We start from the raw sequence: 26,946 nt of genomic DNA, 5'->3' as shown, positions 1-26,946 counted from the left end.
ATTCAAATTTTTCCGTTAGGCAGGGTTTGACGCTATGTTGAATTTCATTCCGCAGCCAACTTCACGAAATTTGAAAAATAAAAGTTCGTTGAGATTATATTTAACGGATTTCTGAATTTAATGAGAATGTAATTTATTTAAGCTGTAAATGGCTGTAAATAGAAGAAAATGACAAGAATTTTTAAAGATTTCATTAAATATTATTAAATTTTTATTATCATAGATAGTTAGTTTAAATTTCTGTAGAGATTTCACACATTACATTACATTTATTCATTTTATAGGAAGATAGAAGGATATGAATGGAATCATTAATTGATATAAGAGAGAGACAAAATAGAATTAAGAGATCAAAACCACTTAATGAAGTAACCTAGAATGTTATTACTCTAAAATCCTGTTCAATCGACATCTTCATCATCATCATCCTCAACATTTTTCTTCTTATTGTTCTCAACTATTCGACTATTTTCTTTATTAATTCGATTAGAATTAAAGATATGATTATCCTCATTGTCGGTAACTAAATCTTCATCCAGGTCTTCGGTTTCTTCTGGCTTTTTCTTATAGACTTCTTCAGGCTCCTCATAATCATCATCTTTTCGTTGATTGACTCGTAAAGATCCTCCAGCGTAATAGCCTGGAAAGTATGTCGGTTCAACTTCGGCACTTTCTTCTTCCTCAACATTTTCGGAATTGTCATCGGGGCCAGGAAATGGATCTACTGCCAAATATGACAGTACAAATCCTTTGAATCCCATCGAATCATCAGAATGGAATCGAATCATTAATTCTTCATGTTCTGAGATTATGTCTGATGGAAGCTGTTTGGAAATGGAATCAAATTAAATATAAAATGTCAACAAAAACATGTTTGTATGTTACTTACTGCATTTCCACAGAATCTACCATGTAAACGACCAGACGAATCATCAACGCCACTATAGACTTCGAGATAGTCATAAGCACAAGTCTTTTCCTCTTCAATCTCAAAGGACGTAAATGTAATTTGGATATTACGACCCCGTGTTGCTTCAATGACCCATTCACAGTCGGAACCCTCATATATTTGATCGCCATATTTTGCGTGCGAATAAATATGTTTTAATTTATTTGTTGCTTGTAAATGTCCTCCACAAACCGTTGAATGTGTTGCAAAAAATCCTTTACGATGAACACTAGCATCAGAATTAAAAATCATATACATTGAATTTGTTGAAGATGAAATGGGGTGCGGTAATTTTGAACCACAAAATCTGTCAAAGGATATAGAATAAGAAAAAGGGATTTTATGTTGTATTTATTTAGGCAGTTGACATTAATCGTGAATAATTACCTTCCCAAACTGTGACTATCAGGAGAATTTCCATCATAAATTGCAACATGGTCGTATGCGCACTCTTGATGGGGTTCAATTTCAAATATATTAAAGACTAAGCGAATTCGATGACCGGGTGTTGTTGTAAAATGCCAAATGCAGTCCTTTTGTGGTGGATAAAAGTCAGGATAGTTTGGCGACGAGATATGACCATTTGGTGAAGTTATTTCAAATTTACATCCACCCTCCTTACAATCGTGTCCATTATCATGCAGCGTGAAGCCATTATGACAAAAACATTGGTACGATCCTAAAGTATTTCTACATTCATGTTGACATCCACCATTATTCTCAGAGCATTCATCAACATCTGTCAAATAAACTGCAGCAAAACCCGTTTTTTGTATAGTCTTATCCGATTTAAATTCTATTCGCAATATATTTCCTTCACTTGTAATTGAATTAGGTACTTTACTGCCACAAAATACGCCATGCTTCTTCAATGAATCGTCATTCATTTTTGAATATACGGTGACTGAAATGTAGTTTGTATCATGTCTCAATAAATTTAATTTTTCATACCTATTTGCATTTCATATAAATTTTATATTTATTTTTTTTATACTCGATACACAACTCACCTGCATCATATTCACAAGCTGCTGGCTGATAAAATGCATTGCCTTCCAAATCAAAATGAGTGAAATTCAATGTGATTTTATGATTTTCAGGTGCTATTATTTCCCAAACGCATTCCTTATTTATCGGATATTCACGTGGAAAACTATAAATATGATGACGATAAAGAATGAAAAATGTCACATTTAACAATAATGCTTTTAAGCAATAAAACTAGTCTTTCAAACTATGTTCAAGGGATTGTTCATTAATGTCTATCGTGTTTTTGGGCACTGTGAAGTATAAAGTGGTGCATCAGGAGATTGAATCAAACTCTAATTTGATAGTTTTGCCAAAATCTAGTCGGATAAATGAATTAAACTCTAGTCGGATAATTGAACTAAACCCTAGTCGGATAGCTACATGAGTCCAAATCTAGTCGGATAATTGAGTTAAACTCTAGTCGGATAATCGAGTCTAATCGGATAATTAAGCCAAAATCTAGTCGGACTATTGTGTCAAACTCTAGTTGCGCAATTGAGTCAAACTCTAGTCGGATAATTGAACCAATCCCTAGTCGGATAGCTACCTAAGTCAAAAATCTAGTCGGATAATTGAGTCAAACTCCGATTGGATAGAGTCGGATAATTGAATCAAAGTATAACAGAGTTGCAGATGTTGTTAACCATGCTATCGAAAAGTAGAATAAGCAATTGAAGCCTCTCTTGATTTCCAAAAACAAGATTGACATATTACTTCAAAAATTGACAATCGCAATCCCTTGACTGCACAACATAAATGTTATCTCACCAACCTTGGAGAATAAATGGTACCATTTGATGCATCTAAAATACCTCCACAAGCAGTCTCACAAGATTTTTTATTACTGTGTAATTCATAGCCTAACTGACATGAACATTCGTATCCTACACGAGAGAAAAAAATGAAAAAATTTTGATTAATTGATGTGAAGAATTTTTATATTTTTTGTTTAGTTTTTTTTCAGGAAGGAATACCTACCACCCAATGTATTAATACACTCGTGTTCACATCCATGTTCATTTAATTCTGAAATGTAGAAAAACAGGGATAGATTGTTATTTTTTTATATACATTAAAATTGATATCGGTCGGTTGCTGCAAACTTTAGGGCAATCAAAAAAATTTAACTCACCACACTCATCAACCTCTTTCATAAAGGTCGCTGAAAATCCAGCTTTTTGTACGGAACCATCAGATACGAATTTAACAAATAGTTTATTTGAGGAAGATCTCATGTCAGGTGGAGTTTTGTAGCCACAAAAAACGCCAATTAATCTTGAATCGGGTGTATCACCGTCTCTCACTTCCACATAATCATAAACGCAATTATCATGATTTTCAACTTCAAATGATTGGAAGTGTAGCGCAACTTGGTATTCTCTCGGAACTGTAATTTTCCATATGCATTCTTTACTTGGTAAATATTCGAGTGGATAATTTGGTGATTCAAGTCTTCCGCCTGTTTCTAGATCCACTTCACCGCCGCATATTGCTGTTTGGGGGAGAAATTTATGTCGATTAAGTAATTTGTCAAGTGGAAATAAAGCGCATTTCATATTTAATATGATTTTGACTCTTAACAAAAATAACGGCTTTTTAATTTTTGAAATTTTAACGGATTTTTTGAGTTTTGAACTATTTTGAACTTCTTTGAATTTCAAATTTTCAACGTATATTTTAAAGCTTTTTAATTGTCAAACATTTAAAATCATTAAATAAATATTCAATGTGCCAAGTTAAACACATAACCGCATTTCCACAACAGAAGTGTGCTCGGAAATGTCATTAAAAAATTTTAAAGGACATTTTATTTCTCTTCCATAATGAATAAAATCTCATTTAAATATTTCGGTGTATTGCTGTATAGAATATCCAGAATTAAATCAACATTCATACCCTCGTAAGCTGCAGCAAAGCCTCTCATTCCTGGTTGTTGCAAGGAACTGACAAAAGTCAACAACATTCTCGATCCAGTTGTCGTAATGAGTTCATTGACTTTTCCACTTCCACAAAATCGTCCAAGTATCGGTGACTTGTGCCAGTATCCGTCTCGAATCTCTAAGTAGTCACTACGGCAATTATCTGATTTAAAAATGTCCTATGTGGGCGTAGACAAAAAGCATAAATGGTATAAAAATGTCAATTGCATTTTAGTCAAATTATGTCTTACTAAATCGGTTATATTGAGAACAATTCGTTCACCGTGAGTTGCTGTAATTCTCCATTCACATCGTTCCGGCTCGTTTGTAGATATGTAATAGCTAGGCGATGTAAATGAACCAGAATTTTCTTGGAATGTTCGTCCGCACACTAAAAAAGAGATTTTTAAATTAAAATTTATTGCTTAATTGACCAAATTAGCAGCTTACATGGACATTTGTAGAGTAGATTTGCTTGCGATACATCCCCTTCACTTAATCGAATTCTCTGACCTATTTCAGGACGTTTTTTACCGGGTATATCAATTGGAAGAATTGTTTCAAGATATGTTCCCTTTGAGAATGTATTTTTGGCATAGTGCATAATTGAGTCATAATCGTATGGCTGACCTAATGAATTAACATCCTCTTCAGTTAATTTATTAAAGTTATATTCCTGTCCCGTCATTATATTTGGCTTATTAATAACAACATGATTCTCACGATCCGGTCGTGTATGTTCATGCCAGAATCCCACTACATGTCCCAATTCATGAACAACAATACCAAATTTATCACAATTCTTGCCAATAGATATTGCTTGTGGACCTTGTCCTCGTTTGCCAACGAATGAGCAGCAACCGCATTGACGTTCAGTGAAAACAATGTAATTAGGATGATCAATTGGATTTCGTTCAACGAATTTTATGCATGTGAAGTTTTCCCAATGTTTCATTGCTGTGAATATGTCGAAAATAGTAAATTCTGTAATTAGTCGGAATTCTTTGAGTAAATAAACAATATTTTACCTTGTTTGAATAAAGCTTTGTGTGCACCGCTGAAATTAGCATCAATTTCATATGGAATGACACCAAAATCCCATATTCTGTCTTTTTTGGCTGTTGCAGCACGAGTCACACGATGATGTACTGATGACGATAAATCAACAGTTGCATCCTGTTGCGTTGCAAAAATATCAGAAAGTTTGAGTTCCGATGCCTTCTTTTTATGTTTCTTGGTACGCTTATCAAGTTGTTTTGATTTAACTTGTTTTTCAGGAGGTGATTCGGATGGTCTAGTCAATTCATGACGTAATCGAGCAACCTTTGCCTCATAATTATCTTTTGCATTTTGAACAGTCACATTTGACTTTTGTTTATTTTGTCGTCTATTCCGATGTCGCTTTCGATTATTTCCTTCAATGCTTAAAATTTGAACATTATCTATATTTCCAGCATTACCGCCTGAGTTTGAATATATATTTGGCAGTGTCGTTCTCGGAATAGGCGTTGAAGTTGCTGGTACAATTTTACGATAGCTATTCAGCACTATATTATCCCCATCATCATCAACAATATCTTTTGTATTCGATTGTATCTTGTTTGCATCAATATTTCTCAATGTGAAATTTTCAGAATTCGTCTTATTGACTTTTTCACTCAACAATTTTGTCTTTGAAGATGTCTGATTGCTGTGCTGTGATAAATTAAGAATTATATTCTCATTGTTTTCAATTACTGTTGCATTAATTTCCGGTTCAAATTCAATATCCGTCGACAAGTGCTGTGCTTGATGATGAATTTTATAAGGGATTGAGGATTTTGTTGCTTCGTTGCTTGATGATTCCTATGGTTGTAAAATGGATAGTGTAAAACAATATTAAGACCGAGTGATACATGAAAAATTATGTTTACAAATAAAATAACGGTCAATCAGGATTTAAAAAGTAATGAAAGTTCAAAATTCAAAAGAGAAGTTCAAATTTTGAACTTCGGTACACTTTAATCCTGAAGTAAAAAAGAGTAAATAAAAAGATCCAGAGGACAGAATCACATGAGGAAACAATGTTGTTAGGAAGCACTGTCGTTGCTGTGATGTTGTCACAATTATTTCATATGTCGCTCGGGATAGATACTTGAAAATGAGAACAAAATTTATTGCTGCTTACCAACGCTTCATTTAATATTTTATCATCGGTTCGTTTTGTCTCTTTATTCTCAATCGTTATTGCTTGTTTGATTTTCTTCCGTAAAACGTCTGTTAATCCTTCCTCTTCGACTTGTAAGCCCTCAAGATATACTTCCTTTTTAAGCTTCTCAAGTTCTTGTTGTGTACTTTTACTCCTTTTCAAATCATATTCACTTTCATAATTTGTATCAGGCAGTGCAATGTCTCCAAGAAATTGTCCTAATAAAATGAAAACACACAATGTCATTTATTAAATTTACATGAAACAGATCATATTCTACATCTCTTGACAATTTTTTTGTTGATAGCTATGAAAAAACATATGACGACCTCTTAACCTCAATTAAATTAATTACAAATATCGTAAACAGCTAGCAAAAAAATATATAATATGTAATCATTTAAATTGTTTTGCAAATGGAAAAGTTATGAAAAGGAACGTTGGGGGAAAATTTTCATTGTTTCTGGTTTATGTTGTACGCACACACTTTATGTTGATGAGATGAAAAAGATAGTAATGAGAGTGTATTTTGCATAAAATAATGAATAAGTGCTTTTTAGTGGCTTGAACGCTCAGTAAGCATTGATTTTAATTTAAATAATTGTTGTTTTGTTTAAAATTTAAAGAAATCTTCAGTTTTTAACGAACTTTCAAATTTCAAAATTTAACGAATTTTGAAATTCAAAATATTTAGAAGTTTGAATCTTTTTCAAAAATTAACGAATTTTTCAGTTCAAAATTTAATTTTTGGTTCTTTTTTAATTTCAAATCAAATTGAGCATTCAAATTTCGAAATTTAAAGTTATTTTTAATTTCAAAGTTTACTTTCTTCAAATTTGAAATTTTACCGAACTTTTTTCATTTATTGTACCAACCATGTAGCAAAGCATCTATCAGAATGCTCTATTAAATGGTGTTTATTCTCTAATTTAGAACAAACTTTAAAATTAATTTTCAATAACAGATTCGTATTCATTTTCGCGTAAACGCAGAGAAATTCATTTAACCACATGCAGCAGACAAACTATATCACATATAAAGGCTTTAAATCCATAATTCATATTCAGTGAAACCACATTAAATGAAAGTTCATAAATCTTGTAATTAAAAATCCCTTTTTTCGTGTATGTACATCCTCCTACCCCGCATGTTATGTCCTTAAATTATTTTCATTGGACTCTCTTTTTTCCCACAATTTATTTTGTATTTTGGCATGCTTTTAATCCGCGATTATGCATTATGTAGTCAATAAATCGAAGTGCACACATTGTAGATTCACAACATTATACATTTATTGATGACAATATTACCGTGTTATGTTGTGGCAAAAAATACTACTATCATTATTATGCATATTAAATTAACACCTGAACACGTTTTTTTGCGATGCTCTCAATTTTTTATGCTATTTCAATTTATCATTGTTACTTTATTGTTATTGAATTTTAATTGAAATTGGATAAAGTCATTTTCACATAGTTAATCATCTGTGTAAATCCTTTTTAGAATTCATTAAATTTCTAACGGAAACTTTTCAAATTGTAAACATTTGAATGGTTTTAAGGGGAAATTATGAGGTTTTGAAACAATTTATTAGATTTTAAAAATTAATTTACCGTTAAAAATTTATAAAACCCAACATTAATTTTGTAACAATTTCTATCCACTTTACAGTCTCATGGATTTATTTATAACAATAAATTTATAGCTCAACACAACAAATACTCGGAATAATCACTCAAGAAACGCAAAAAGGATTTTAAAATTCGCTTCGAAAAAGGGAAAATTTCTTAAAATTTAATTTCCTCTTTACATGAACCGCACAGAGCTTAAAAACCACATTTAGGTTTTAAATCTTTCTTACAAGAGAAGTAGCATAAGTTAAAATCTAAAGACGTGTACAATGTGATAAATTTCAGTAACTCTTCTTTTGTTTATTTTAATATTATTACGACTTTTTATTTGAATTTTATCATCATCCTTTTAGAATTTATTTAATCAAAGCTTTCCTACGATGCATGCTTGAAGGTTAAATATGTATTTACTGAAATGTAAAAACATTGATAAATGTAATGATTTTGCATTATCAATAATGCAAATATTAAATGTTTGAATATCACTTTGTATAGTGAAAATAAATGTAAGTTTTCTTAGAAAAACAAATATAAACAGAACGCGGAAAATCTGTAAGTACGAGAAAATTTCAATATTTATTTTTATAATGTTAACATATTGTACATCTATAAATTTTCCTTAATTTAATGTCCCTTACTCGTTTATTGTATTTTCTACATTATTAATGTTGATCATTTATGTTTAACGAATAAAATTTAAATTGTGTCAGATTTTTCTTCAAAATCTTAGCAGTTTACCCTTTGACATTATTTTTGATGAAAATCTTTTTCTTAAACATTTTAATTTAATCAAGGAAATACTGCTTAATTCAATAAGATTAAGAGGTGGAATGAGACTTTGTACATCAAACAAACGTAATTGATTAAAGGTAAGTAATTAAATTAAGCAAAAATGAATGAAATTTGAAAAATTCCAGATCAACTTGTTTTTTGTTAATAAAAATTCAAATGCAAACAATTCGTTAAATTTCTAAAAAATTAATCTAAGTAATCAACTAAATTACACAGCATAAAATCAAAGAAAATGAGTTTAAAGATTTTTCCAACTATTTTCACATCATCTTCGTATCTGTGTGGATATATAATATGTTAGTAATATATTCATATCTGAAAATTTAATGAAAAATCATCAGAGAAGGGAATGAAGAAAATCACAAAGGAATAATATGTTAGGCTGATTACAGAATATTCACTAATTAAAATTTACGAAGAAGGATAAGTCGATAGCATTAAAAGTTTTTGTATGTGGAAAATTTTTCTTTAACACAGAACAGATGAAGGGAAAATCAATGAAAATGTGTGTAAATAAAAATTAAGAAGTGTAAACGAAGAAGAAAAAAGTTAAGTAAAATAAATAGCAATTAAAAATATTCGGCAAAGAATAAACTTCGGGAATAAAAAAAGAGAAAAAAATAATTATTTAAATTTTTTTAAACACCTGCGAAATGTTTGTTGGTGAACATTTAAAAGAAATTACTCTGCTTATGATGAAGGTATACATCTCGTTTATATGTATATGGTTTATATTTTAAATATTTGGAGGAAAAATGAAAAAAGTTTTGAGTTCGTTTTCTTTACTTTTGAAAATACATTTTCGAAATAGAGAATGAATTTCTCTTTATGAATGTGCAAACTCATTCATAATTTTATTAAGAGTTGCAAGTTGGATAAAAGTTCTGAAGAATTTATATTTCGAATCGGATCTTTGAGAGAACTAAAGCATAAATTCATCGCTTTTAGATGACGGATGGAATTACTGATGCGCTTTAATTTTATAATAAAATTAAGGAAGTTGTGCAGTTTGAGATTTTTAAAATGTAACGACTTTTTTTAATTTGAAATCTTTTGAAATTTGAAATTTTTGACGAATTTAGATTCTCCAGAGATCGGAGTTGAGTTGAATTCGTTTCAATTTGATATAAACCGATCAAAGTTTTCAAAAAAAATTTCTGCTATCACTTGTGAAGTATAAGATTTCATACAAATTTAAACCTCTGAACATTAAATATTCATTTGAAAAATCGTTAAAAATTCAAATTTCAGTCACCAAGTCATAATTAAATCTAAAATATCATTCATTCTCAGTATGCACTGAAAAATTTTCTCATGCAGCATTTAAATTCCTCTCGATAAAAAAATAGTATCAAAGAGTAAAATGCGATTACGGTGTCCTTGAACTAAATCTTTATGGATCATTAAGGCGTTATTAAAGTGATTTTCTCAAATTCTATATAAAAAGAAAACAAATAATTAAAATTTATTGATCTAATGAAGAAAAAAAAAATATTCTTTGACTATACGAGCTGTCAGATCCTTTTTATGCTGTGAGAAAATTTTAAAGATTGATTGTTTTATGCTTTTTACTTATTTTATCTTCTTGAACGTACTATATTTTATGATGTTTATCAAGATAAATTTAAGGAGTTTTGGAATTTTCTTGCTCGTATACTTTCCTCGCATTTAATACAGGAAGATTTTCCGAGTAATTATTTAAAAGATTCAAATTTTCTTATGCATAGTCGGTAGTATGAGAATGATAATAATTTGAGTCAGTTATGTTAAAGCTTTCTAATAAATTGCTCGAAATGGTTTTTGATAAAATTCTTGCTATAAAATTTATGATACATTTATTAGATTTGAGATAAATTTTAACGTATTTAATTAATTTGAAGTGATTCTAATGATGCAAAAGAATTTAAAATTCAAAAATTTGGATTTGCTATAAAATTTATAACGAGATAGTTAACTTATTTTGTAAAGGTAACTTCCAGACCTGAAACACAAGCTCCAAGCTCCTAAGATCCTAAATTTAAGAACTTCATTTAAAATAATGCAAGTGATGCAAAAGAATTTTAAATTCAAAAATTCTGATTTGCTATAAATTTTAACGTACTTAATTATTTCGAAATAATTCAAGTGATGCAAAAGAGTTTAAAATTCAAATATCCGTTAAAATTCCAATTAAAATCAAAGTCAAGTATTTTTAGGTAATGAACATAAAACAGCCCTAAACAAGATTAAATTTAATAGGAGGACTCTTGATATTATAAAAATTTATGCTGAAACTTATATCAATAGAGCTAGAATACTAAAAAATCTCCATAAATATAAATTAAAACCTTAATCAAATTAATTAATTTTCATCCTACCAAATCTCTTTTTATGCAAAAAAAAAAAACAACAAGAAGCACACACACAAAAAATAGTCTCATATCCAAAAATTATTTCCCTCTTTACTTTTATTTTACTTCATCTCTTACATTAGGTATATTTTTTTTATCATAGTCATCAAATAGAATGAAAAAAAATATCATTTTACGACTATTAAAAATTCAATAATATAACTAGAGACCCTTTGCATTTACATCCACATACTGAAAGAAGAGGATATTCTATAAAGGACTACCAAAAAATTGGGTTAATTATTCAACGAAAATAATGCTCCAGGTTTTGTTTTTTTGTCTATATATGACAAATTTTTATGTGCTTTTAAAAGTATAATTAAAATTGAATTATTGTCATTTCAAATGCCTATCTATAGTAACAAGGAATACTGTAAAAAAAGGGGAGATATATGAAATGATTGTGCACGATTTTTACGAATGTGAAGAAGAAAATTCCTTCAACATTTTTTTCTATTCTGTTACACATGTGGAACAGTAAAGGAGTTGAATCAGTTTCTGAACTCTTGAGTATTTAAAAAATCGTAAACTTTTGAAATATTAAGACATAAATATGAGAGCAAAAAGAGTTGTTGGGGAATTGTAGGTCATTAATTATAGAATGTGTTACAAATAATCTCAATGTAAAAATGATAAGAATTTGTTGCATTACTTTTCAGGGTTCATGTTACTTCTTTTACTTTGGTGAAGTTTTTCAGGGGATTACAAATTTGTTTAACATTTTAATTTATGTTTTTTAGTGATTTTCTTGTTATCTCTTCGTGTTTTTTATGAATTTAAATTATATCTCTAATCTAAAGATAACTAAGTTTAGGAAGATATTCATTTCAATGATAAATAGATCCATTTTGAAATAGATATTTTTTTGAGTTTGAATACATTTTTAAACTTTTGATTTCATAGACAGATTTGAAGATTATAACAGTTTATGCCTAGATCTAAAATCTTGTTTTTGTCAAAGTCTTGGTTTCAATCAGACTTTGAAGTTAACTTGAAATTTGTATGAAGTCGAGTCGACTCAATCTGTCTATTCTATCCAAAAAGTAGACTTCAAGTTCTGGTTTAAAAAATTTTCGAAACCGAGACTTTCCTTATGGTCTGTATTTGTCACTATTGAGCATCATTACTACGTTCGACTAATTACACTCTATATCACTTAGATAATTCATTCAAATTCTGCTTAAACATCACTCATTCAGTTGAATTTAAAGATCAATATATCTAGTTTACTTTAATAAAAATAAACTAGACTACTGACATTCAACTACAAGAAAATCTATTATTGAACAAGATATTATCGATAAAAGAAATAATCCTTTCAATAACTAAAGTGAAAGGCTTCACACAAGTTCAATTCAACACTTCTGTTAGGTTGCACTTATCTTATCTTCAAGAAACAAATCAGACTTGAATGGAATTCTCAAAGAACTCTAAGGAACAATAAGGAATAGGAAGATTTAGGAATCATTTCATATACTATGAAAATTCAAAAATATTTAAAATTAAATTTCCTGATGTATTAATCTGGATTGTTGACAAAATATCAAAAGTGTTTATGATTTGATTTCCTGATGTATTAATCTGGAATGCTTAATCAACTTAACTAAATAATTTTTATAAATTCAGCTTAATTAAAAATATTACTTTGTGTAATCATTTATTGAATTTTATCAGCTAAACCACTCTAAACCGAATTATTCTCGTTAACGATGTGAAGCTCACTAGCTATTTAAAATCAAAATTGTCAAAAGTCGTAGATTTTCCATTAATGAAAATATTGCAGTCTAGTTGTAAATGGAAATTGGAACAGATTAATAAAAGCAATAACTTTTCATTATTAATAGGAAGCAAGATATTCCAAAATAATTGAAACTGTTTTCATTGCCATTTGATTCATATCTGGAAAATTACTAGGTTAATTAAATGATTTGTTACTAGTAATGCCTGTAAAATCACTGGTTAAATTCAATTTATCTATACAATCTTGTAATTTTATGTGTAATTTAATTAAAGTTGTCAAATATCCAAATTTTCCCATTTACAACAATCATAATGGATAATCTACGATCATAAATATGAATCATTTTACAGAATCAATATTTTATGAATCATCGGTAGGACCTTCTTATATGTTGTCATGTAATTTTCAAATATCTCGAAGTCTACTACAATTTTATATGAAGTTGAGTCGACTTTTCGATACAAAAGCTGAGTCGATTTCGAGCTCTGATTCTATATAAGAGCAGAGCTTCGTATTCAATCTAAACATAATGAGTGACTTGATCTTTCAAAATAATTCTAAAGTTTGCATTCTGAAGAATACGGTCTACGATTTTCTGTCTGTGAGGAGGTTGTGTCTTATTGCCTAACGTACTTAATGTGTGAACAACCCTCAAACGTAAACTAATTTTAATACTCTATGCATAATTGACGACATCATTTTGTTTACAAATTTCGCAAATTCCAATGAATTTGATTATTACTTTTCATTTATTGATACGACTCTGGGGTACGTATCGTACAGAAACTTCAAAGAAATCTGTTGTTCCTTATTTAAATCATATTTTGGTCACATAGCTTCAGGCTCTCTCTGGATGAAGCCATTATTATGTAATTATGGTGTACTCCAGACAATTTTGGTAGAAAGGAGGGAAGGGGTTGTGTGCGGCAGTTTTTGTTTGAAATATTGAATACAGTTCCCAGACCTCCCATTGAACACTCCACCCTGGCTTTGCCCATCTTGGACTCTTTCGCGACTGATGTAGAATTGATCAATTCCTAACAGACAATGAGCATATTCATGAGTATACTCAATCACTATAGTAGAGTATGCTTAGTTTTGTGAGCATACTCATAAGCCTGCTCTTTGTCTGTTCGGTAACATCAGTGAATTATACACAAAAATTCAATAAATTAGAATAAAACATTAGCTCACCTGATTTACATGGATCCATATCATATTGTGCATCGGTACGAGGATCAGCATAAGGGAAATTAGTTGTTATTAAATCCTCAATCGTGAACTTGTGTGAGGACAATAAATTTTTCGTATGCTTCACATGTTCATTAATAATTGAACAATTTGTTGATGTCATAAAAATTATGGTTAAAATAATTAAATTAAAATTCAAACTCGTCATTGTTTATGCTGCTTCTTGCTATATATTAATATTTTTTTCACATAAAAATTTTAAGCATCACCGAAAACACAAATTTCTTTCATGAGTCTCGACTCAACTATATGAGACTTCCTGCTATGGTTTTGATAATGAAATATCAACATATAGATGATTTCCCTATTTATTACAATTTTCCTCTTCGTTGCTTAAAAATTCATATCGTATCGAGTCGGAGAGTCGCATCTAATACACAACAATGCACTGGCAATTATTATGATTATTATTATTATTATAATTTAAAAAGATTTATTAATTTCATTTATTATTTATTATGTCTTAATGTGTGTTCGAAAGACCGTGAATGTCGTAAATGGGGAGGAACAAACAGAGAAGATTAAAAAAATTTGTATTTTAAATAATTTAATGCCACTGAATGATGAATAATTATATTTATTGAACCCTAAACGGGTGAATGGTGGTAATAGCTTGCGTTATCACTTCGCATTTCACTGTGTTTTAAGTCATGAGTCGTTCTTTTCACTTTTTTTTTTATATTATTTTGTGTCACAAATCTCTTTTCAATAAATCCTCACAGGTATCATAAAGATTTTTTATTGTTATCCATTTATTTTTATTTATTTTTTTAAAAAAATTACTCATAAAAATATTTATTTTTTATTTTTTTATTTTTCAATCATGCATTTATGCTGAAGATAAATAAGATTTATATTCTGTTATCTAATAAGAATTATTATCTCTCTCTCCCTCTCCTTCTCTCACTTAACTTTACACTTTATTATTATTTTTTTTTTTTTAATTTTACACACAGAGATTTTTCTGCAGAACACGTAAGAATAATTTGACAGTCGAAGGCAGACTGAGAACATGAGTAAAATTTTATATATGCATGAAAAAAATAAAATAAAAGGCGAAAGAACATAAATGATGATGATGATGATGAGTGAGCATGGAGAGAAAATTCTCATCATCAACTTGTTGGTTCCTTTTCTCCGCTCAAATAAAAATCACATGGCGCATTATTATGAAGCATGTGGAAGCATCACAAACTGTTGTAAGGGGTGGGTTATCGGAATTATGTTGAATTTTAACATAATTAATTCAAATTTTTAAAATTTATAAATTAAGTTCATTTATTGAACATTTTATTTCAGTTCTGTTCTGTCTTAATCGAGGATATTTCAAATCTTTAAATTAAAATAAAAAATTAAATTTAACAAACTTAAGAATTTCAGATAATTCGACTTCTTAAGTGTAACAGTTTAATGACGGGAGTTAAAAATTAGTCAATTTAAGATGTTAGAATGGATCATGAGCGATGTAAGAAGAATAAGAATAGAATCGAGAGCCTCAAATTGAATTAAGTTGGACTTTTATGGGACGCATACTTCTCTGGCCGAACATATCAATGGTGAATCATGACTCATGGATGCATTGTAACTTACTGAATAATTGGAACGAAAGCTTACATTAATACCAAACCTTATCATCCTTGAGTTTTTAATTGGTTACTCACTAATGTGTCACTTAAAGTATATTATGCTCTGTGTGACCTAGTCTTATCTATACCTATTTATATGTAATTTAAATCAGTGGTGGGCAACCTGAGTGCCGTCAAAAATTTTTGGACATGCCGTGTGCAGTTTCGGTCGAGTCTTATCACCAAGGGGTACCGTGAAAAATAAATGGTTGCTAAACACTGATTCAGATTTACGAATTATTGTTATGGATAAAATGAGAAAGAAACGTCGTCAATCGATTTAAGAGCAACAATGAAAATTAACGTCGGTTTTAAATCTTTTTTGAAATTGAAAAAGCAACAAATTTTTAAAATCTGAGTTTGAAAAATCTTAAAACTTGAATTTTAAAAAGGAATTAAATTTGAAATTTAAATTCACTCCTATTATCATTAATTGAAGCAAACTATTCAAATTTAAATCTCAATCTTTAATTCATTTTTAAATTCATCCTTCGAAGACAGCAGACACAATATTAAACAAACTCAATAAATAATTAAGAAGAACTTCCAAATTCTTTTATGCACACAATAATTTAATTTAAAAAAAGCCGAATATTAATTAATCATGCAGAAATCTCAACGATTCATTTATTCTGCATAATATTTCAAAGAAAATGAGATTGAATGAAAATTCTTTTAATTTCTGTCGTCACAATCAGCGACATATGGTGATCCTTAATAAACGAAATATTCTCAATGCACCATATTTTTTGCATTTTTTTTTTCTCATTGAGTCTCAACAAAAGGAATGTTGACGCTGTACGATTTTTTTGAGAAAGAAATTTGTGTGAATGAATGAATGAATTGATGATAACGTCCTATTTCTTCTCTATTGAGAATCATAGAGAATGGAGCAGACGAGACAGGCAATGACTGGAAATGGTGATTGTAGACTAGGTTGCATAGTTGTTGACTTTTTGGAATGTTTAAAAATGGGATTTTCCGGCAATTAAATTTAATTTTTTAAACAAATTAGGAAAATTTTATAAACTTTTTGTACCTGAACTAATTGATTGACCTGATAAGTAGCCCCTGCAACAAGTTATAATCTAAAGTTAAAATAATTGTATAAATTCATTGTTTTGTTTTGTTTTTGTTTATTGTATCATAAAAATCGTTTCTCCACAAAAAATCTTGAGCTTTGTGCTATGAAAAAATAAGTTCATTTCTTTACATTATTCATTTAGTTTTTTGTAGTCTATTTTTGGACCTATTCAAATATTAATAAAATAATAATAATAATAAAATATTAAATAAGTTTGATTTGCACATTTATTTGATTACCTTTGATACTTTCTGTTCAAAATAAACTTTTGTTTTTTAGTTTGTGGATAACAAAAAAATAAAAATAAATTATAATTAAACTAGATATAATCGTCCATTTTAGTCTATAGGTAGATATACGAACATAAAACAATCTTTTTTTTTTCAATTTTTTACTAAGTGAAACACACACAAAAATTTAAATAATAATAATAATTCATTTTTTTATGCACATCTGTTCGACATATTGCAGCTCATTTAATCTAATTTACTTCTCCTCTATACTTTTTTTTCATATATATTTTTTTAAGCCTTAAAATCTAAAAAAAAAAATTATATAAAATGAAGGTCTCATGCACGGATTAAGATAATCCTTTTTGCATGATGATTGCACACATAAAAATATATTTTTTTTTGTAGATCAGGAAAAAAAATCGAATTTGACCTTTGCAATTGAAAGTTCTAAAGAGTGATGACTAAGGCGTATTTTTGTGATGAAATTTAAGGATTTTTTAAATTTTTTGAAATTAGAATACTATTTAACGGTTTTATAAAATTTAAATTATTTGAACTGAACTGAGATGAAGTTGGATTACTGAACAATTTTGATTGATTCTTTGTCAATCATTGTTTTGATTGCTTTTTTTACTTTATTAAGTTCACAAATGTTGTGTTTGATAGATGGATTGCTGTGGATATCTAATGTCCTTGAATATCCACAGATAGTAATTTAAATTTGTTTCCGAATTTTCCTTAAAAAACATTCAAATCATAATTTGAATTCCAAAAATACGTTATAAATTAAACTAAATTTAAGTAATTTGTTTTAATAGAAATAGGAGTATGAAAAATAATTTCACTATAATTGGATATCTAGTTTGTTTATCCTCCCGGCAAAGACTCAACAATTCGATTTCTTTACAAGTTTTTCCCGTAAATTTTCAATTTTAGTTAGAGTGTTATTAATTATAATAATTCTTGCACAAATAAGTTAGTCCAAACGACATTCAATAATAAAAAAATATGTATTAATTAAACTAATTTGTTAGTACGCAAATAAATCGTTTCATCGTCAACGATGATGATGATGATACTATATCGTATTAAATCTTGAACACAAAACATGAACAAACAATAAAATAAAATTTGTATGAAATAATAATAATAATAATAATAATTATAATAAAATAAAAAATGCAATTAGCAATGCATATATAGCTTCTTCACTTTAAACTAGAAAAAAAGTATATTAATAGTCGACAAAATTTACTACGTACGTGATGGTACCATCACCATAATCATCCCTATTTAATACGCTTGAAAGACGATTACGGTCGATTTCTGTACCATCTGAGAGCATATACATCGGCTCTTCCGTTATTTCTTGATAAGGTACCGTTGATAGTGGTGTCAAGAGTGTCTCATATGTAGACGCTTGAAAGCTCGCTGAAGTTGCAATTGTCGTTGTTTGAACAATTGGTGTTGTGGTTGGATGATATTGATAATTATCGGGATTCAATTTCACCTCATCCTGATGATGATGATAATCGTTATGATGATGATTATTGTTATTAATAATATTGTTATTATTTGCAATTGTGATGACTTGTTGTGTCGTCGGTATAATATGTCCCGAATTCGAATCGGATGTATGATCCAACGACACAAATGATGAAGACGTTGTATTTTCAGGCGAATCGGATCGCTCCGTTGACGAATAATTTGTCATTTCAGTCGGAAGATTTTCAGAGGGCACTGCTGTTGGTCTTAACATAAGTTTCTTTTGCATTTGATGCCCTAAATATAAAAAGTATAAATAAACACATTAAATCATGTTTCAATATGGATGGAAATGGAAAAACATACGTGGAAAGAAATCCGACGGCTTGAAATGCTTGCTACATATTCGAAAATGTCGTGGTACATCACGCTCCACTTTGAGTACCTTAATCCACTGTTTTCTAAGAGAAGAGAAAAAAAAAATCAGCTTTAAAACGATAAATACATACATAGAATCATAAAACACTGATCCAATAAATATTCTATAAATAGATGTAGTTATTTATAAACATTAAAACATCCGGACAAAATTTGAATATGGTGGGCACATCACATATTAAACTAGATCTCATTTTTGAGAAAAAATTAATTAAATTCTAGTTCCTATTTACCTTCGTGGATCCCTAAAATATAAAAGATAATGATAATAAAAACTGATTAGTTTGAGTATATTGAGGGTGTATTATGTTAATCTTATAAGATAAATGTCGACTAAATATTTACGCAATTACGATAACTTTACTTAGCTCACCTCTCATTTGGAAATACGTGTAAACTGCAACTTTCCGATATTGCTTGACGGCAATTTGGTAAGCTGCAATTTGCAAGATGCTTCCTACTTTGGCCTGTGATCGGTGCCATCAAAAATATAATTTTGATGAAAATAAAATATAAACTCAAGAGGGGGTCGACTGTTAAAGGAATAGAGATTATACCCGTATCGATTACTGTTATGTCGGTACGGATTTATAAACATAAACTTTTGTATGAAAATAGTCTGGAAATAACTTTTGTGACAATTTAAAAGATTCAGATTTTTATGCTTTAAATAATGTATTAAAAATAGTAACAGAATTGTATTTAATTTGTCGCATAAATCATAACAAACTGTACATGATAATATCCCGTTATGTGGAATCTCTAATGGATTATGAAGGCGTTCAGAAATTTTAGCAAGATTTTAAATTCTTTAGTAACGTCTAAAAATCATTCTTAACACGATGCAGCTTCTCGAGATCTTGTTGTGCCTTCATACGATCACCCTTTGACTTTTTGCCAATTCCTAATTTCGGTAAACCTCTATTAAGCCCTTCCAATAAGATACAAGCTTTGCAAGGCTGACAAGACGACGTAAATCCACATCTTTCACAAGTTCCGCGAATTTGCTTCTTTATAGTATCTTTAAATTGCATCTGTTCTCCGGAATGAATGATATCCATAATAACTGATGGCTTGACTTTCTCTAGATCCTTTAAAAATGCTCTAGCATGTCCTCGATATGCATTAGGTGCAAATATACATTCAGTGGAGAAATAAACTAGCTTCTTAAAATGTGCGTACATGACAATTTCCTTCTCATAAGTATATTTCAATGGCTTAACTCTTGGAATTGTATCCTCGCCTCCTGATGTGCAAATATCTGTACATCGTCGAAGTCTTGCTACATCTCCACGAAGGATATTCATTATAACTGTCTCTGCAATATCATCTGCATTATGTCCTGTTGCCAAACAATCTACTTCCAACATTCTTGCTCCTCTATCTACAAAATAATCATAAATACTGTGATAAACTCAGGAAATTGTAACGGTCATTAATATTTTGAATCAGTTTCGTTAAATTTAACGAAGATCATAAAATGTTCCATTTTAGCGGATATAACTATAAAGAGGACATTACCTAAAGCTTGACGACGAAAGACACCGCAAAATGTACAATTGTTGCTCCTTCCAATTTGCTCAACAATTCTGTCCATCGTCCATCCATAAAGTTCCTCATAGGAAAGAATTTTTAATTCCATTTCATAGTCATCGCGATTCTGTTTAACTGTTTCTAAACTGTCATCTCTGTATCCTGTAATTCCTTCATCTATAGACAGAAGTATTAACTTCAAATTGTAGTTGTATCTTGCATTAAGGGTTTTCATAACATGAGCAAGAACTGTCGAATCTTTTCCTCCACTTGCTGCTATCGCAACTCGCTGACCACTTTTAAATAATTCATTTCTTGTTATCGTTTCATGAATTTCCAGCTCAAAAGCTTTAAAGAAACATTCCTTGCATAAAACATCACCTGTTTTTGGCCGCTAAAATTGATCTTTGATTAATTCCTGTGATGACTAAGCAACTGATCATTTACCTTCAATGCAGCTTTATTTCCACAATTTGCTTTGCACATAACCACCATGATTAAGATTAATTAAAGTATATTTTTGAGATTAAAAAATAATTTTCTGGATGTAAATATTCCTTTTGTTTACCTCGTGGTACAGTGCAATCTGCTCTAAAAAGGCATGAAAACCTCTTTAAGAACAAATTTCATCATTTTGCAAGGTTTAATTCAATCTAATCAATACACTTAAATTTATTAAAAAATCCTTGATTATTACATCATCCAACTGCTGGATATAAAACACAAAGCAACAAAGATTAAACCATCATTCAAGTTAATATAATTAATTATTGAAAATCAAGAGAAAAATGAGTGACAAAAATATTGAAAATAATGAAGAAGAAGTTGTCGAGAAATCAGCAAAACAGCTGGAAAAGGAGGCTAAGAAGGCTGCCAAGTTAGCAAAACTTCAAGAGAAGCAAGCAAAAATAGCAGTCCAACAACAATCGGCTCCAAAAGAGAAGGTTGAGGTGAGTTAAATTAAACTTTTGTTTGTTCACATGTTCCACGAAATCAATTTTATCTCCTCTATTAACTTACTTTCTACTTTATATGGTGCAGAAAAAAGTAAAGACAACAATCAAAGAAATTGTGTATGAAGGAAAAACCAGTGATGGAGAGAAGAAAGACACGTCTGGATCAATGCCTGAGGCTTATAGTCCACAATATGTTGAAGCTGCTTGGTATTCTTGGTGGGAAAAGCAAGGATTTTTCAAACCAGAATATTTCGTAAGATTACTCATTCGGTCTATGACTCAAATATCAATATTAATTGCATCATATTATTTTCTAGATGAAAGATGGAAAAGTGTCGGATAAAGGCCAATTTGTTATGGTAATTCCGCCACCAAATGTCACTGGATCCCTTCATTTGGGTCATGCTTTGACTAATTCAATCGAAGATGCAATCACTAGATGGCATAGAATGCATGGAAGAACAGCACTTTGGGTTCCAGGATGTAAGTTCTAACTGCTTTATAGAATTTCAATTTTACATATAATTTAAATATTTTTTATCCGTTATAGGTGATCATGCTGGAATTGCCACTCAAGTTGTAGTCGAGAAGAAGTTATGGCGTGAAAGTAAATTAAGCCGACATGACCTTGGACGTGAGAAATTTATTGAAAAAATCTGGGAATGGAAAGAAAGCAAAGGTGGACGAATTTATCATCAATTGAAAAAGATTGGATCTTCTATGGATTGGGATCGTGTATCATTTACAATGGATCCTAAATTATGTAAAGCTGTTACTGCTGCATTTAATCAATTGCATGAAAAAGGTTTCATTTATCGCGACAAGAGATTAGTAAATTGGTCATGTACACTTAAATCGGCAATCTCTGATATTGAAGTCGATAAAGTTGAAATTCCCGGCAGAACGTTCCTGTCAATTCCTGGATATACTGATAAGGTTGAATTTGGTGTTTTAGTATCATTTGCATATCTCGTTGATGGTACAGACGAAGAAATTGTTGTTGCAACAACTCGTATTGAAACTATGCTTGGAGATACAGCTGTTGCTGTCCATCCAAATGATGAAAGATATAAGCATTTACATGGAAAATTTGTTAAACATCCATTTGCTGATCGAAAACTTCCAATTGTTTTGGATGACTTTGTTGATATTAATTTCGGTACTGGTGCTGTAAAAATTACACCAGCTCACGATCCTAACGATTATGAATGCGGTAAACGACATAATTTACCATTTATTACTATCTTTAGTGATGATGGATACATCGTCGGTGATTATGGTGAATTCACAGGTAAGAACTTTTAACGGCTATTTTCATTTTAAAATTTTACTGGCTTTCAAAATTTTGAAAAATCAATTTTGAATTTTTGAAAACCGTTGAAAATTAATATTTTAATTATATTCTTTTTAATCACACAGGAATGAAGAGATTTGATGCACGAAAGGCAGTTTTGAACAAAATTAAAGACCTTGGATTATATAAAGAAACTCTTAACAATCCTATGGTTGTTCCAATTTGCAGTCGATCAAAGGATGTTGTTGAGCCTTTAATCAAACCACAATGGTACGTAAAATGCGATGGAATGGCTAAAAATGCTATCGATGCTGTTAAGAATGGAGAGCTTAAAATCATTCCTGAAAATCACGTTAAGACATGGAACTATTGGATGGAAGGAATTAGAGATTGGTGCATTTCTCGTCAATTATGGTGGGGTCATAGAATTCCTGCATATTTGGTTAAATTTAAGGATGCATCGAAAGCTCCAAAAAATGTTGATGAGGAATATTTATGGATTGTAGCTAGAGATGTAGAAGAAGCTTGGACAAAAGCTGAAAAGAAGTTCAATGTCAAGAGAGACGAAATTGAATTGCATCAAGATGAAGATGTGTTGGACACTTGGTTCAGTTCTGGTCTGTTTCCATTCTCTGTCTTTGGATGGCCAGATAATACTGAAGATTTAAAGCTTTTCTATCCAACAACATTGCTTGAAACTGGACATGATATTTTGTTCTTCTGGGTAGCTAGAATGGTCTTCTTTGGACAAACTTTACTTGGTAAATTGCCTTTCAAGGAAGTCTTCCTTCATCCAATGGTTCGTGATGCTCACGGAAGAAAAATGTCTAAATCTCTTGGAAATGTTATTGATCCAATGGACGTAATTAATGGAATTTCATTGGAAGGACTTCATCAACAATTGCTTGATTCTAATTTGGATCCAAGAGAAATTGAAAAAGCTAAAGCTGGACAGAAACAAGATTTCCCTAACGGAATTCCTGAATGCGGAACCGATGCTATGCGATTTGCTTTGTGTAGTTACATGACACAAGCTAGAGATATTAATTTGGATATTTTGCGTGTTCAAGGATATCGATTCTTCTGCAACAAATTATGGAATGCCACTAAATTTGCTCTTTTGTACTTTGAAAGTGGTGAAACTTATGAAGTTCATAACAAAATGGTGAGTTTATTTAACGACTTTTTAAAATTTAAATGAACTGAAACGAAATGAACTGTGGATAACTGAACAAATATTCAAATTTAATTTATTTACAGACATCAACTGAAAGCAAAACGGACTTATGGATATTATCAAAGCTCTCAAACGTCGTTGAAACTGTTAATAAATCATTTGAGAACTACGAATTTGCGACCGCAACTCAAAGCTGCTACGCCTTTTGGCTTTATGACTTATGTGATAATTATTTGGAATGCTTGAAGCCAGTTTTTGCATCTGACGATAATGACAGGAAGGCAGTCTCAAGACGTGTATTGTTTACATGCTTGGATTATGGTTTGCGGCTTTTATCACCATTCATGCCGTTCATTACGGAAGAATTGTTCCAACGTTTACCAAGGAAGAATGTTGAAATTCCTAGCATTTGCGTAGCTCCTTTCCCAAGTAAGTTCCTAATTATTTCGAAAAGGACTCATTTTAATTTTCAATTATTTTTCAGCAATCGAAGAATTTAATTTCAAGAACGAGAATATTGAGAAAGATTTTGAATTTATCCAGAAAGTAGGAAAAGAAATTCGCTCAGCACGCAGTGACTACAATATTCCAGCAAAGATCAAAACTGAAGCATATATCATTTGTTCCGATGAAACAATGAGCAATGTCCTTAAAGACTTTAAAATTGAAGTTCAGACACTTTCGTACTGTTCAAGCATTGAAGTCGTTCAAGAAGCACCAAAAGGATGCGCTATTTTAACTGTTAATGCACAATGTGAAGTTCATTTGATGCTTAAAGGTGTTATTGAAGCTGATAAGGAAATTGGCAAGCTTGAAAAGAAGCGTGAAAATCTTGAACAAACTATCTCTAAATTAAAGCAAAAGATGTGTTTTGAGGACTACGAAATTAAAGTTCCAGAGAACATCAGATTAGATAATTCGGAGAATTTGAAGCAATCTGAGATTGAAGTTGAACGCATTAAAACAGCAATTGAGGCGTTGAAGCTAATGTAATTTTAATCACGAATTTGTGAATTTTTTTTACTATAATTAATCTAAATAAAATATACATTATGCTTTCATGCCTACACACTTTGTTTATTCTGATGCATTATAATCATTTGTTTTTCAGAAGTGTCTAATGACCCTACGTTAATGACTTTTTGACGGGATATTTAATTAGGGGTGTTAATTGCTGATCTGAGTATTTAAAATTTAACGGTTTATTAAAATTCAAATTTTTGAGTGCGTTTAGTGTGTAAACCGAACATTTAAAAACATCGTTTTTGTTTTATATTTTGATCGTGTTTTCATTTATTTACTATGTTAATTAATCTATAAAACAGTGTTTTTCGTGCACAGCTTGTGCTTTATCGAATATACTATCGTTTAAATCCTCTCTCATAACAAATTAATTCATAAAAGTGTAAAAATTATCAAAATATATCTGTCGTAGTAAAATTAACAAAATTGCCGCTAAAAATGTATTGTCATGAATCTGTTCAGTTTCTTAACGTAAGTTATGATTACTATGATGATATCTTTAATATATTTATGTCTAATTCTAACAGCACAGAGACAAAAAAATCATTATCGAATACAAAATTGAATCATCCAACTTTGACAGATTTAAGAACTCATTCAAGACAGACAAGTACATAAGTTTAGTCCAGTGGGAGTATATAATGTCAAAATTTAAGAGGGCTATCAATGGAGTCATGAAAACCCGAGATGATTGGAAGAATAAGAAGAATAGATTCACACTTGATGACTTAATAATAAGTTATGAATTTGTGGACAAGGCAGAAGGACTGGTTAATTACGAGAAAATAAGCTACGAGTTTGACTGGATTGTTAAAGTGAAGATTATTAAATCATCAACTATTCGAGATAGTTGCAGCGTCCAGGAATCTCAAAACAGCACATCCAGTCCAAAAAAGAGATCCTCATCCTCATCAAAAGAATCAAATGCTCAAAATGATGAAAACCTAATAGTTGATGACCATGATGAACATATCCATGAAAGTAAAAAGGCAAAGATCGATGAGAATGATGATTTAAAGTCTTCTGTTCTCCAACAATCTAATCGGTATAATTTTAAGAATCGAGTAGAAAAGAGCGAACCATCCCGGCAATCATCCATTACAAACTGGGTAACTAACAAAAAGGAAAAGCTTAAATCACAAAGATCAAAGGAACCAATTCCATCAACTTCAAAAGATGCATTAGCTCAAATAAACAAGGAAAAACTCCAGCAAATGCAAGATTTCGTTGCTCGATCAGAGCAAGAAGAACAGAAAATGCTGCATCGCAAGGAAGAACTCAAAGATTATGCAATTTTAAATTGCTATGATATGCGTGATTATGAGATTAAAGAGTAAGATATTGAATAATTTAACGTGTTTTTAAAATTTAAAGAAACTACAAGAGATTTCAAATTTTAAAAAATCGTTAAAATCTTATTGCAATTTAAATAATTTTAACTGTTTCGTAATATATTCACAGAACCATAAAGAAGCTAAAATTTGAGATTAATAACTTGTTTGAGAATGACACAACAGAACTGGAAACAAAAAATAACACAAAAATACATCCATGTGACATAACAGCATCAAATATATTAACAGAAGCACAATCAATGCTTGTGTTAAGAACCATTGAGAAATTACATGCTAAGGATGGCAAAGAGCTATGCGATAATATTTTACATAATGTCGCTCTTCCGCGCGTCATTATTGAATTATTTAAAAGTCATCATAACTTGCGAACAGACGAAGCTGTAGAAAGAATCAAGACACAAGAAGAAAAGAAAATCTTGTTTAAGGAAGAGTTCAATGAATCGTACTGAATATAAAAATTGAGAGAATTTCGTGAGTAATAAGGAAAAGCTCTCTAAAAGCTTTTAAGTAACTTTTGAGCCAGAAAGCTCATGTCGACTTGAAATTATTGAGTACTTTTTAAACCCTTTTTGTTGATAGTTTAAGGCAGACTAGATACATGCAAATTTAATGAAGAATCACTTAATATTTTGTCATCTGAATAAGTTCATGTCAATAATTTAGTAGATAATTATTTATGATAACAAAAAAAAATCAAAAAAATAAATTAAAGAGTCTCAAAAGAGAGGAACCAAAAAAAATAGACGAAAAAGAAATTTTTCTCTCTTTGTGATCCGCAGAAGACTAGACAGCCGATCACATACATTCGTGTATAATAAGAAAAAAAAATGAAAAACAAATCTTTTAGTTT

The 26,946-nt window shown here is 30.2% G+C and overlaps 5 protein-coding genes across 5 annotated transcripts; 2 read left to right on the top strand and 3 right to left on the bottom strand.

Annotated features, from left to right (window-relative positions):
* Window positions 1-188: 188 nt before the first annotated feature.
* On the bottom strand, window positions 189-14,873 carry tok (tolloid-like protein 1 tolkin). The gene is made up of 13 exons (XM_070645793.1): window positions 13,837-14,873; window positions 6,065-6,303; window positions 4,926-5,742; window positions 4,348-4,854; window positions 4,149-4,288; window positions 3,875-4,076; window positions 3,111-3,470; window positions 2,957-3,004; window positions 2,751-2,862; window positions 1,960-2,102; window positions 1,337-1,853; window positions 890-1,256; window positions 189-824 (listed from the first exon to the last, which is right to left on the bottom strand). The coding sequence occupies exons 1-13, from the start codon at window positions 14,039-14,041 to the stop codon at window positions 402-404; spliced, it is 4,080 nt and encodes a 1,359-aa protein (XP_070501894.1). The 5' UTR covers window positions 14,042-14,873; the 3' UTR covers window positions 189-401.
* Window positions 14,874-17,523: 2,650 nt separating this feature from the next.
* LOC139094094 (uncharacterized) lies at window positions 17,524-19,291 on the bottom strand. The gene is made up of 4 exons (XM_070645012.1): window positions 19,132-19,291; window positions 18,992-19,003; window positions 18,687-18,781; window positions 17,524-18,617 (listed from the first exon to the last, which is right to left on the bottom strand). The coding sequence occupies exons 1-4, from the start codon at window positions 19,239-19,241 to the stop codon at window positions 18,070-18,072; spliced, it is 765 nt and encodes a 254-aa protein (XP_070501113.1). The 5' UTR covers window positions 19,242-19,291; the 3' UTR covers window positions 17,524-18,069.
* A 123-nt stretch (window positions 19,292-19,414) lies between these two features.
* Ctu1 (Cytosolic thiouridylase subunit 1) lies at window positions 19,415-20,875 on the bottom strand. The gene is made up of 3 exons (XM_070645537.1): window positions 20,739-20,875; window positions 20,280-20,685; window positions 19,415-20,142 (listed from the first exon to the last, which is right to left on the bottom strand). The coding sequence occupies exons 1-3, from the start codon at window positions 20,784-20,786 to the stop codon at window positions 19,580-19,582; spliced, it is 1,017 nt and encodes a 338-aa protein (XP_070501638.1). The 5' UTR covers window positions 20,787-20,875; the 3' UTR covers window positions 19,415-19,579.
* A 45-nt stretch (window positions 20,876-20,920) lies between these two features.
* On the top strand, window positions 20,921-24,711 carry ValRS (Valyl-tRNA synthetase). Its single transcript, XM_070645961.1, has 7 exons — window positions 20,921-21,241; window positions 21,333-21,500; window positions 21,565-21,730; window positions 21,798-22,538; window positions 22,667-23,706; window positions 23,802-24,147; window positions 24,203-24,711. Exons 1-7 carry the CDS (start codon window positions 21,080-21,082, stop codon window positions 24,709-24,711), a joined length of 3,132 nt encoding a protein of 1,043 aa, XP_070502062.1. The 5' UTR covers window positions 20,921-21,079.
* Window positions 24,712-25,048: 337 nt separating this feature from the next.
* Window positions 25,049-26,887, top strand: LOC139094586 (uncharacterized). Its single transcript, XM_070645705.1, has 3 exons — window positions 25,049-25,212; window positions 25,269-26,074; window positions 26,203-26,887. Exons 1-3 carry the CDS (start codon window positions 25,180-25,182, stop codon window positions 26,543-26,545), a joined length of 1,182 nt encoding a protein of 393 aa, XP_070501806.1. The 5' UTR covers window positions 25,049-25,179; the 3' UTR covers window positions 26,546-26,887.
* The last annotated feature ends 59 nt before the right edge of the window (window positions 26,888-26,946 follow it).

Source organism: Chironomus tepperi, unplaced genomic scaffold, assembly GCF_022539635.2.
Source record: "Chironomus tepperi strain 1889 unplaced genomic scaffold, CSIRO-AGI_Ctep_v1 contig_33, whole genome shotgun sequence".
Taxonomy (NCBI): domain Eukaryota; kingdom Metazoa; phylum Arthropoda; class Insecta; order Diptera; family Chironomidae; genus Chironomus; species Chironomus tepperi.
The sequence above is the reverse complement of the archived record's forward strand: the minus strand, read 5'-3'. Positions and strand labels throughout refer to the sequence as shown.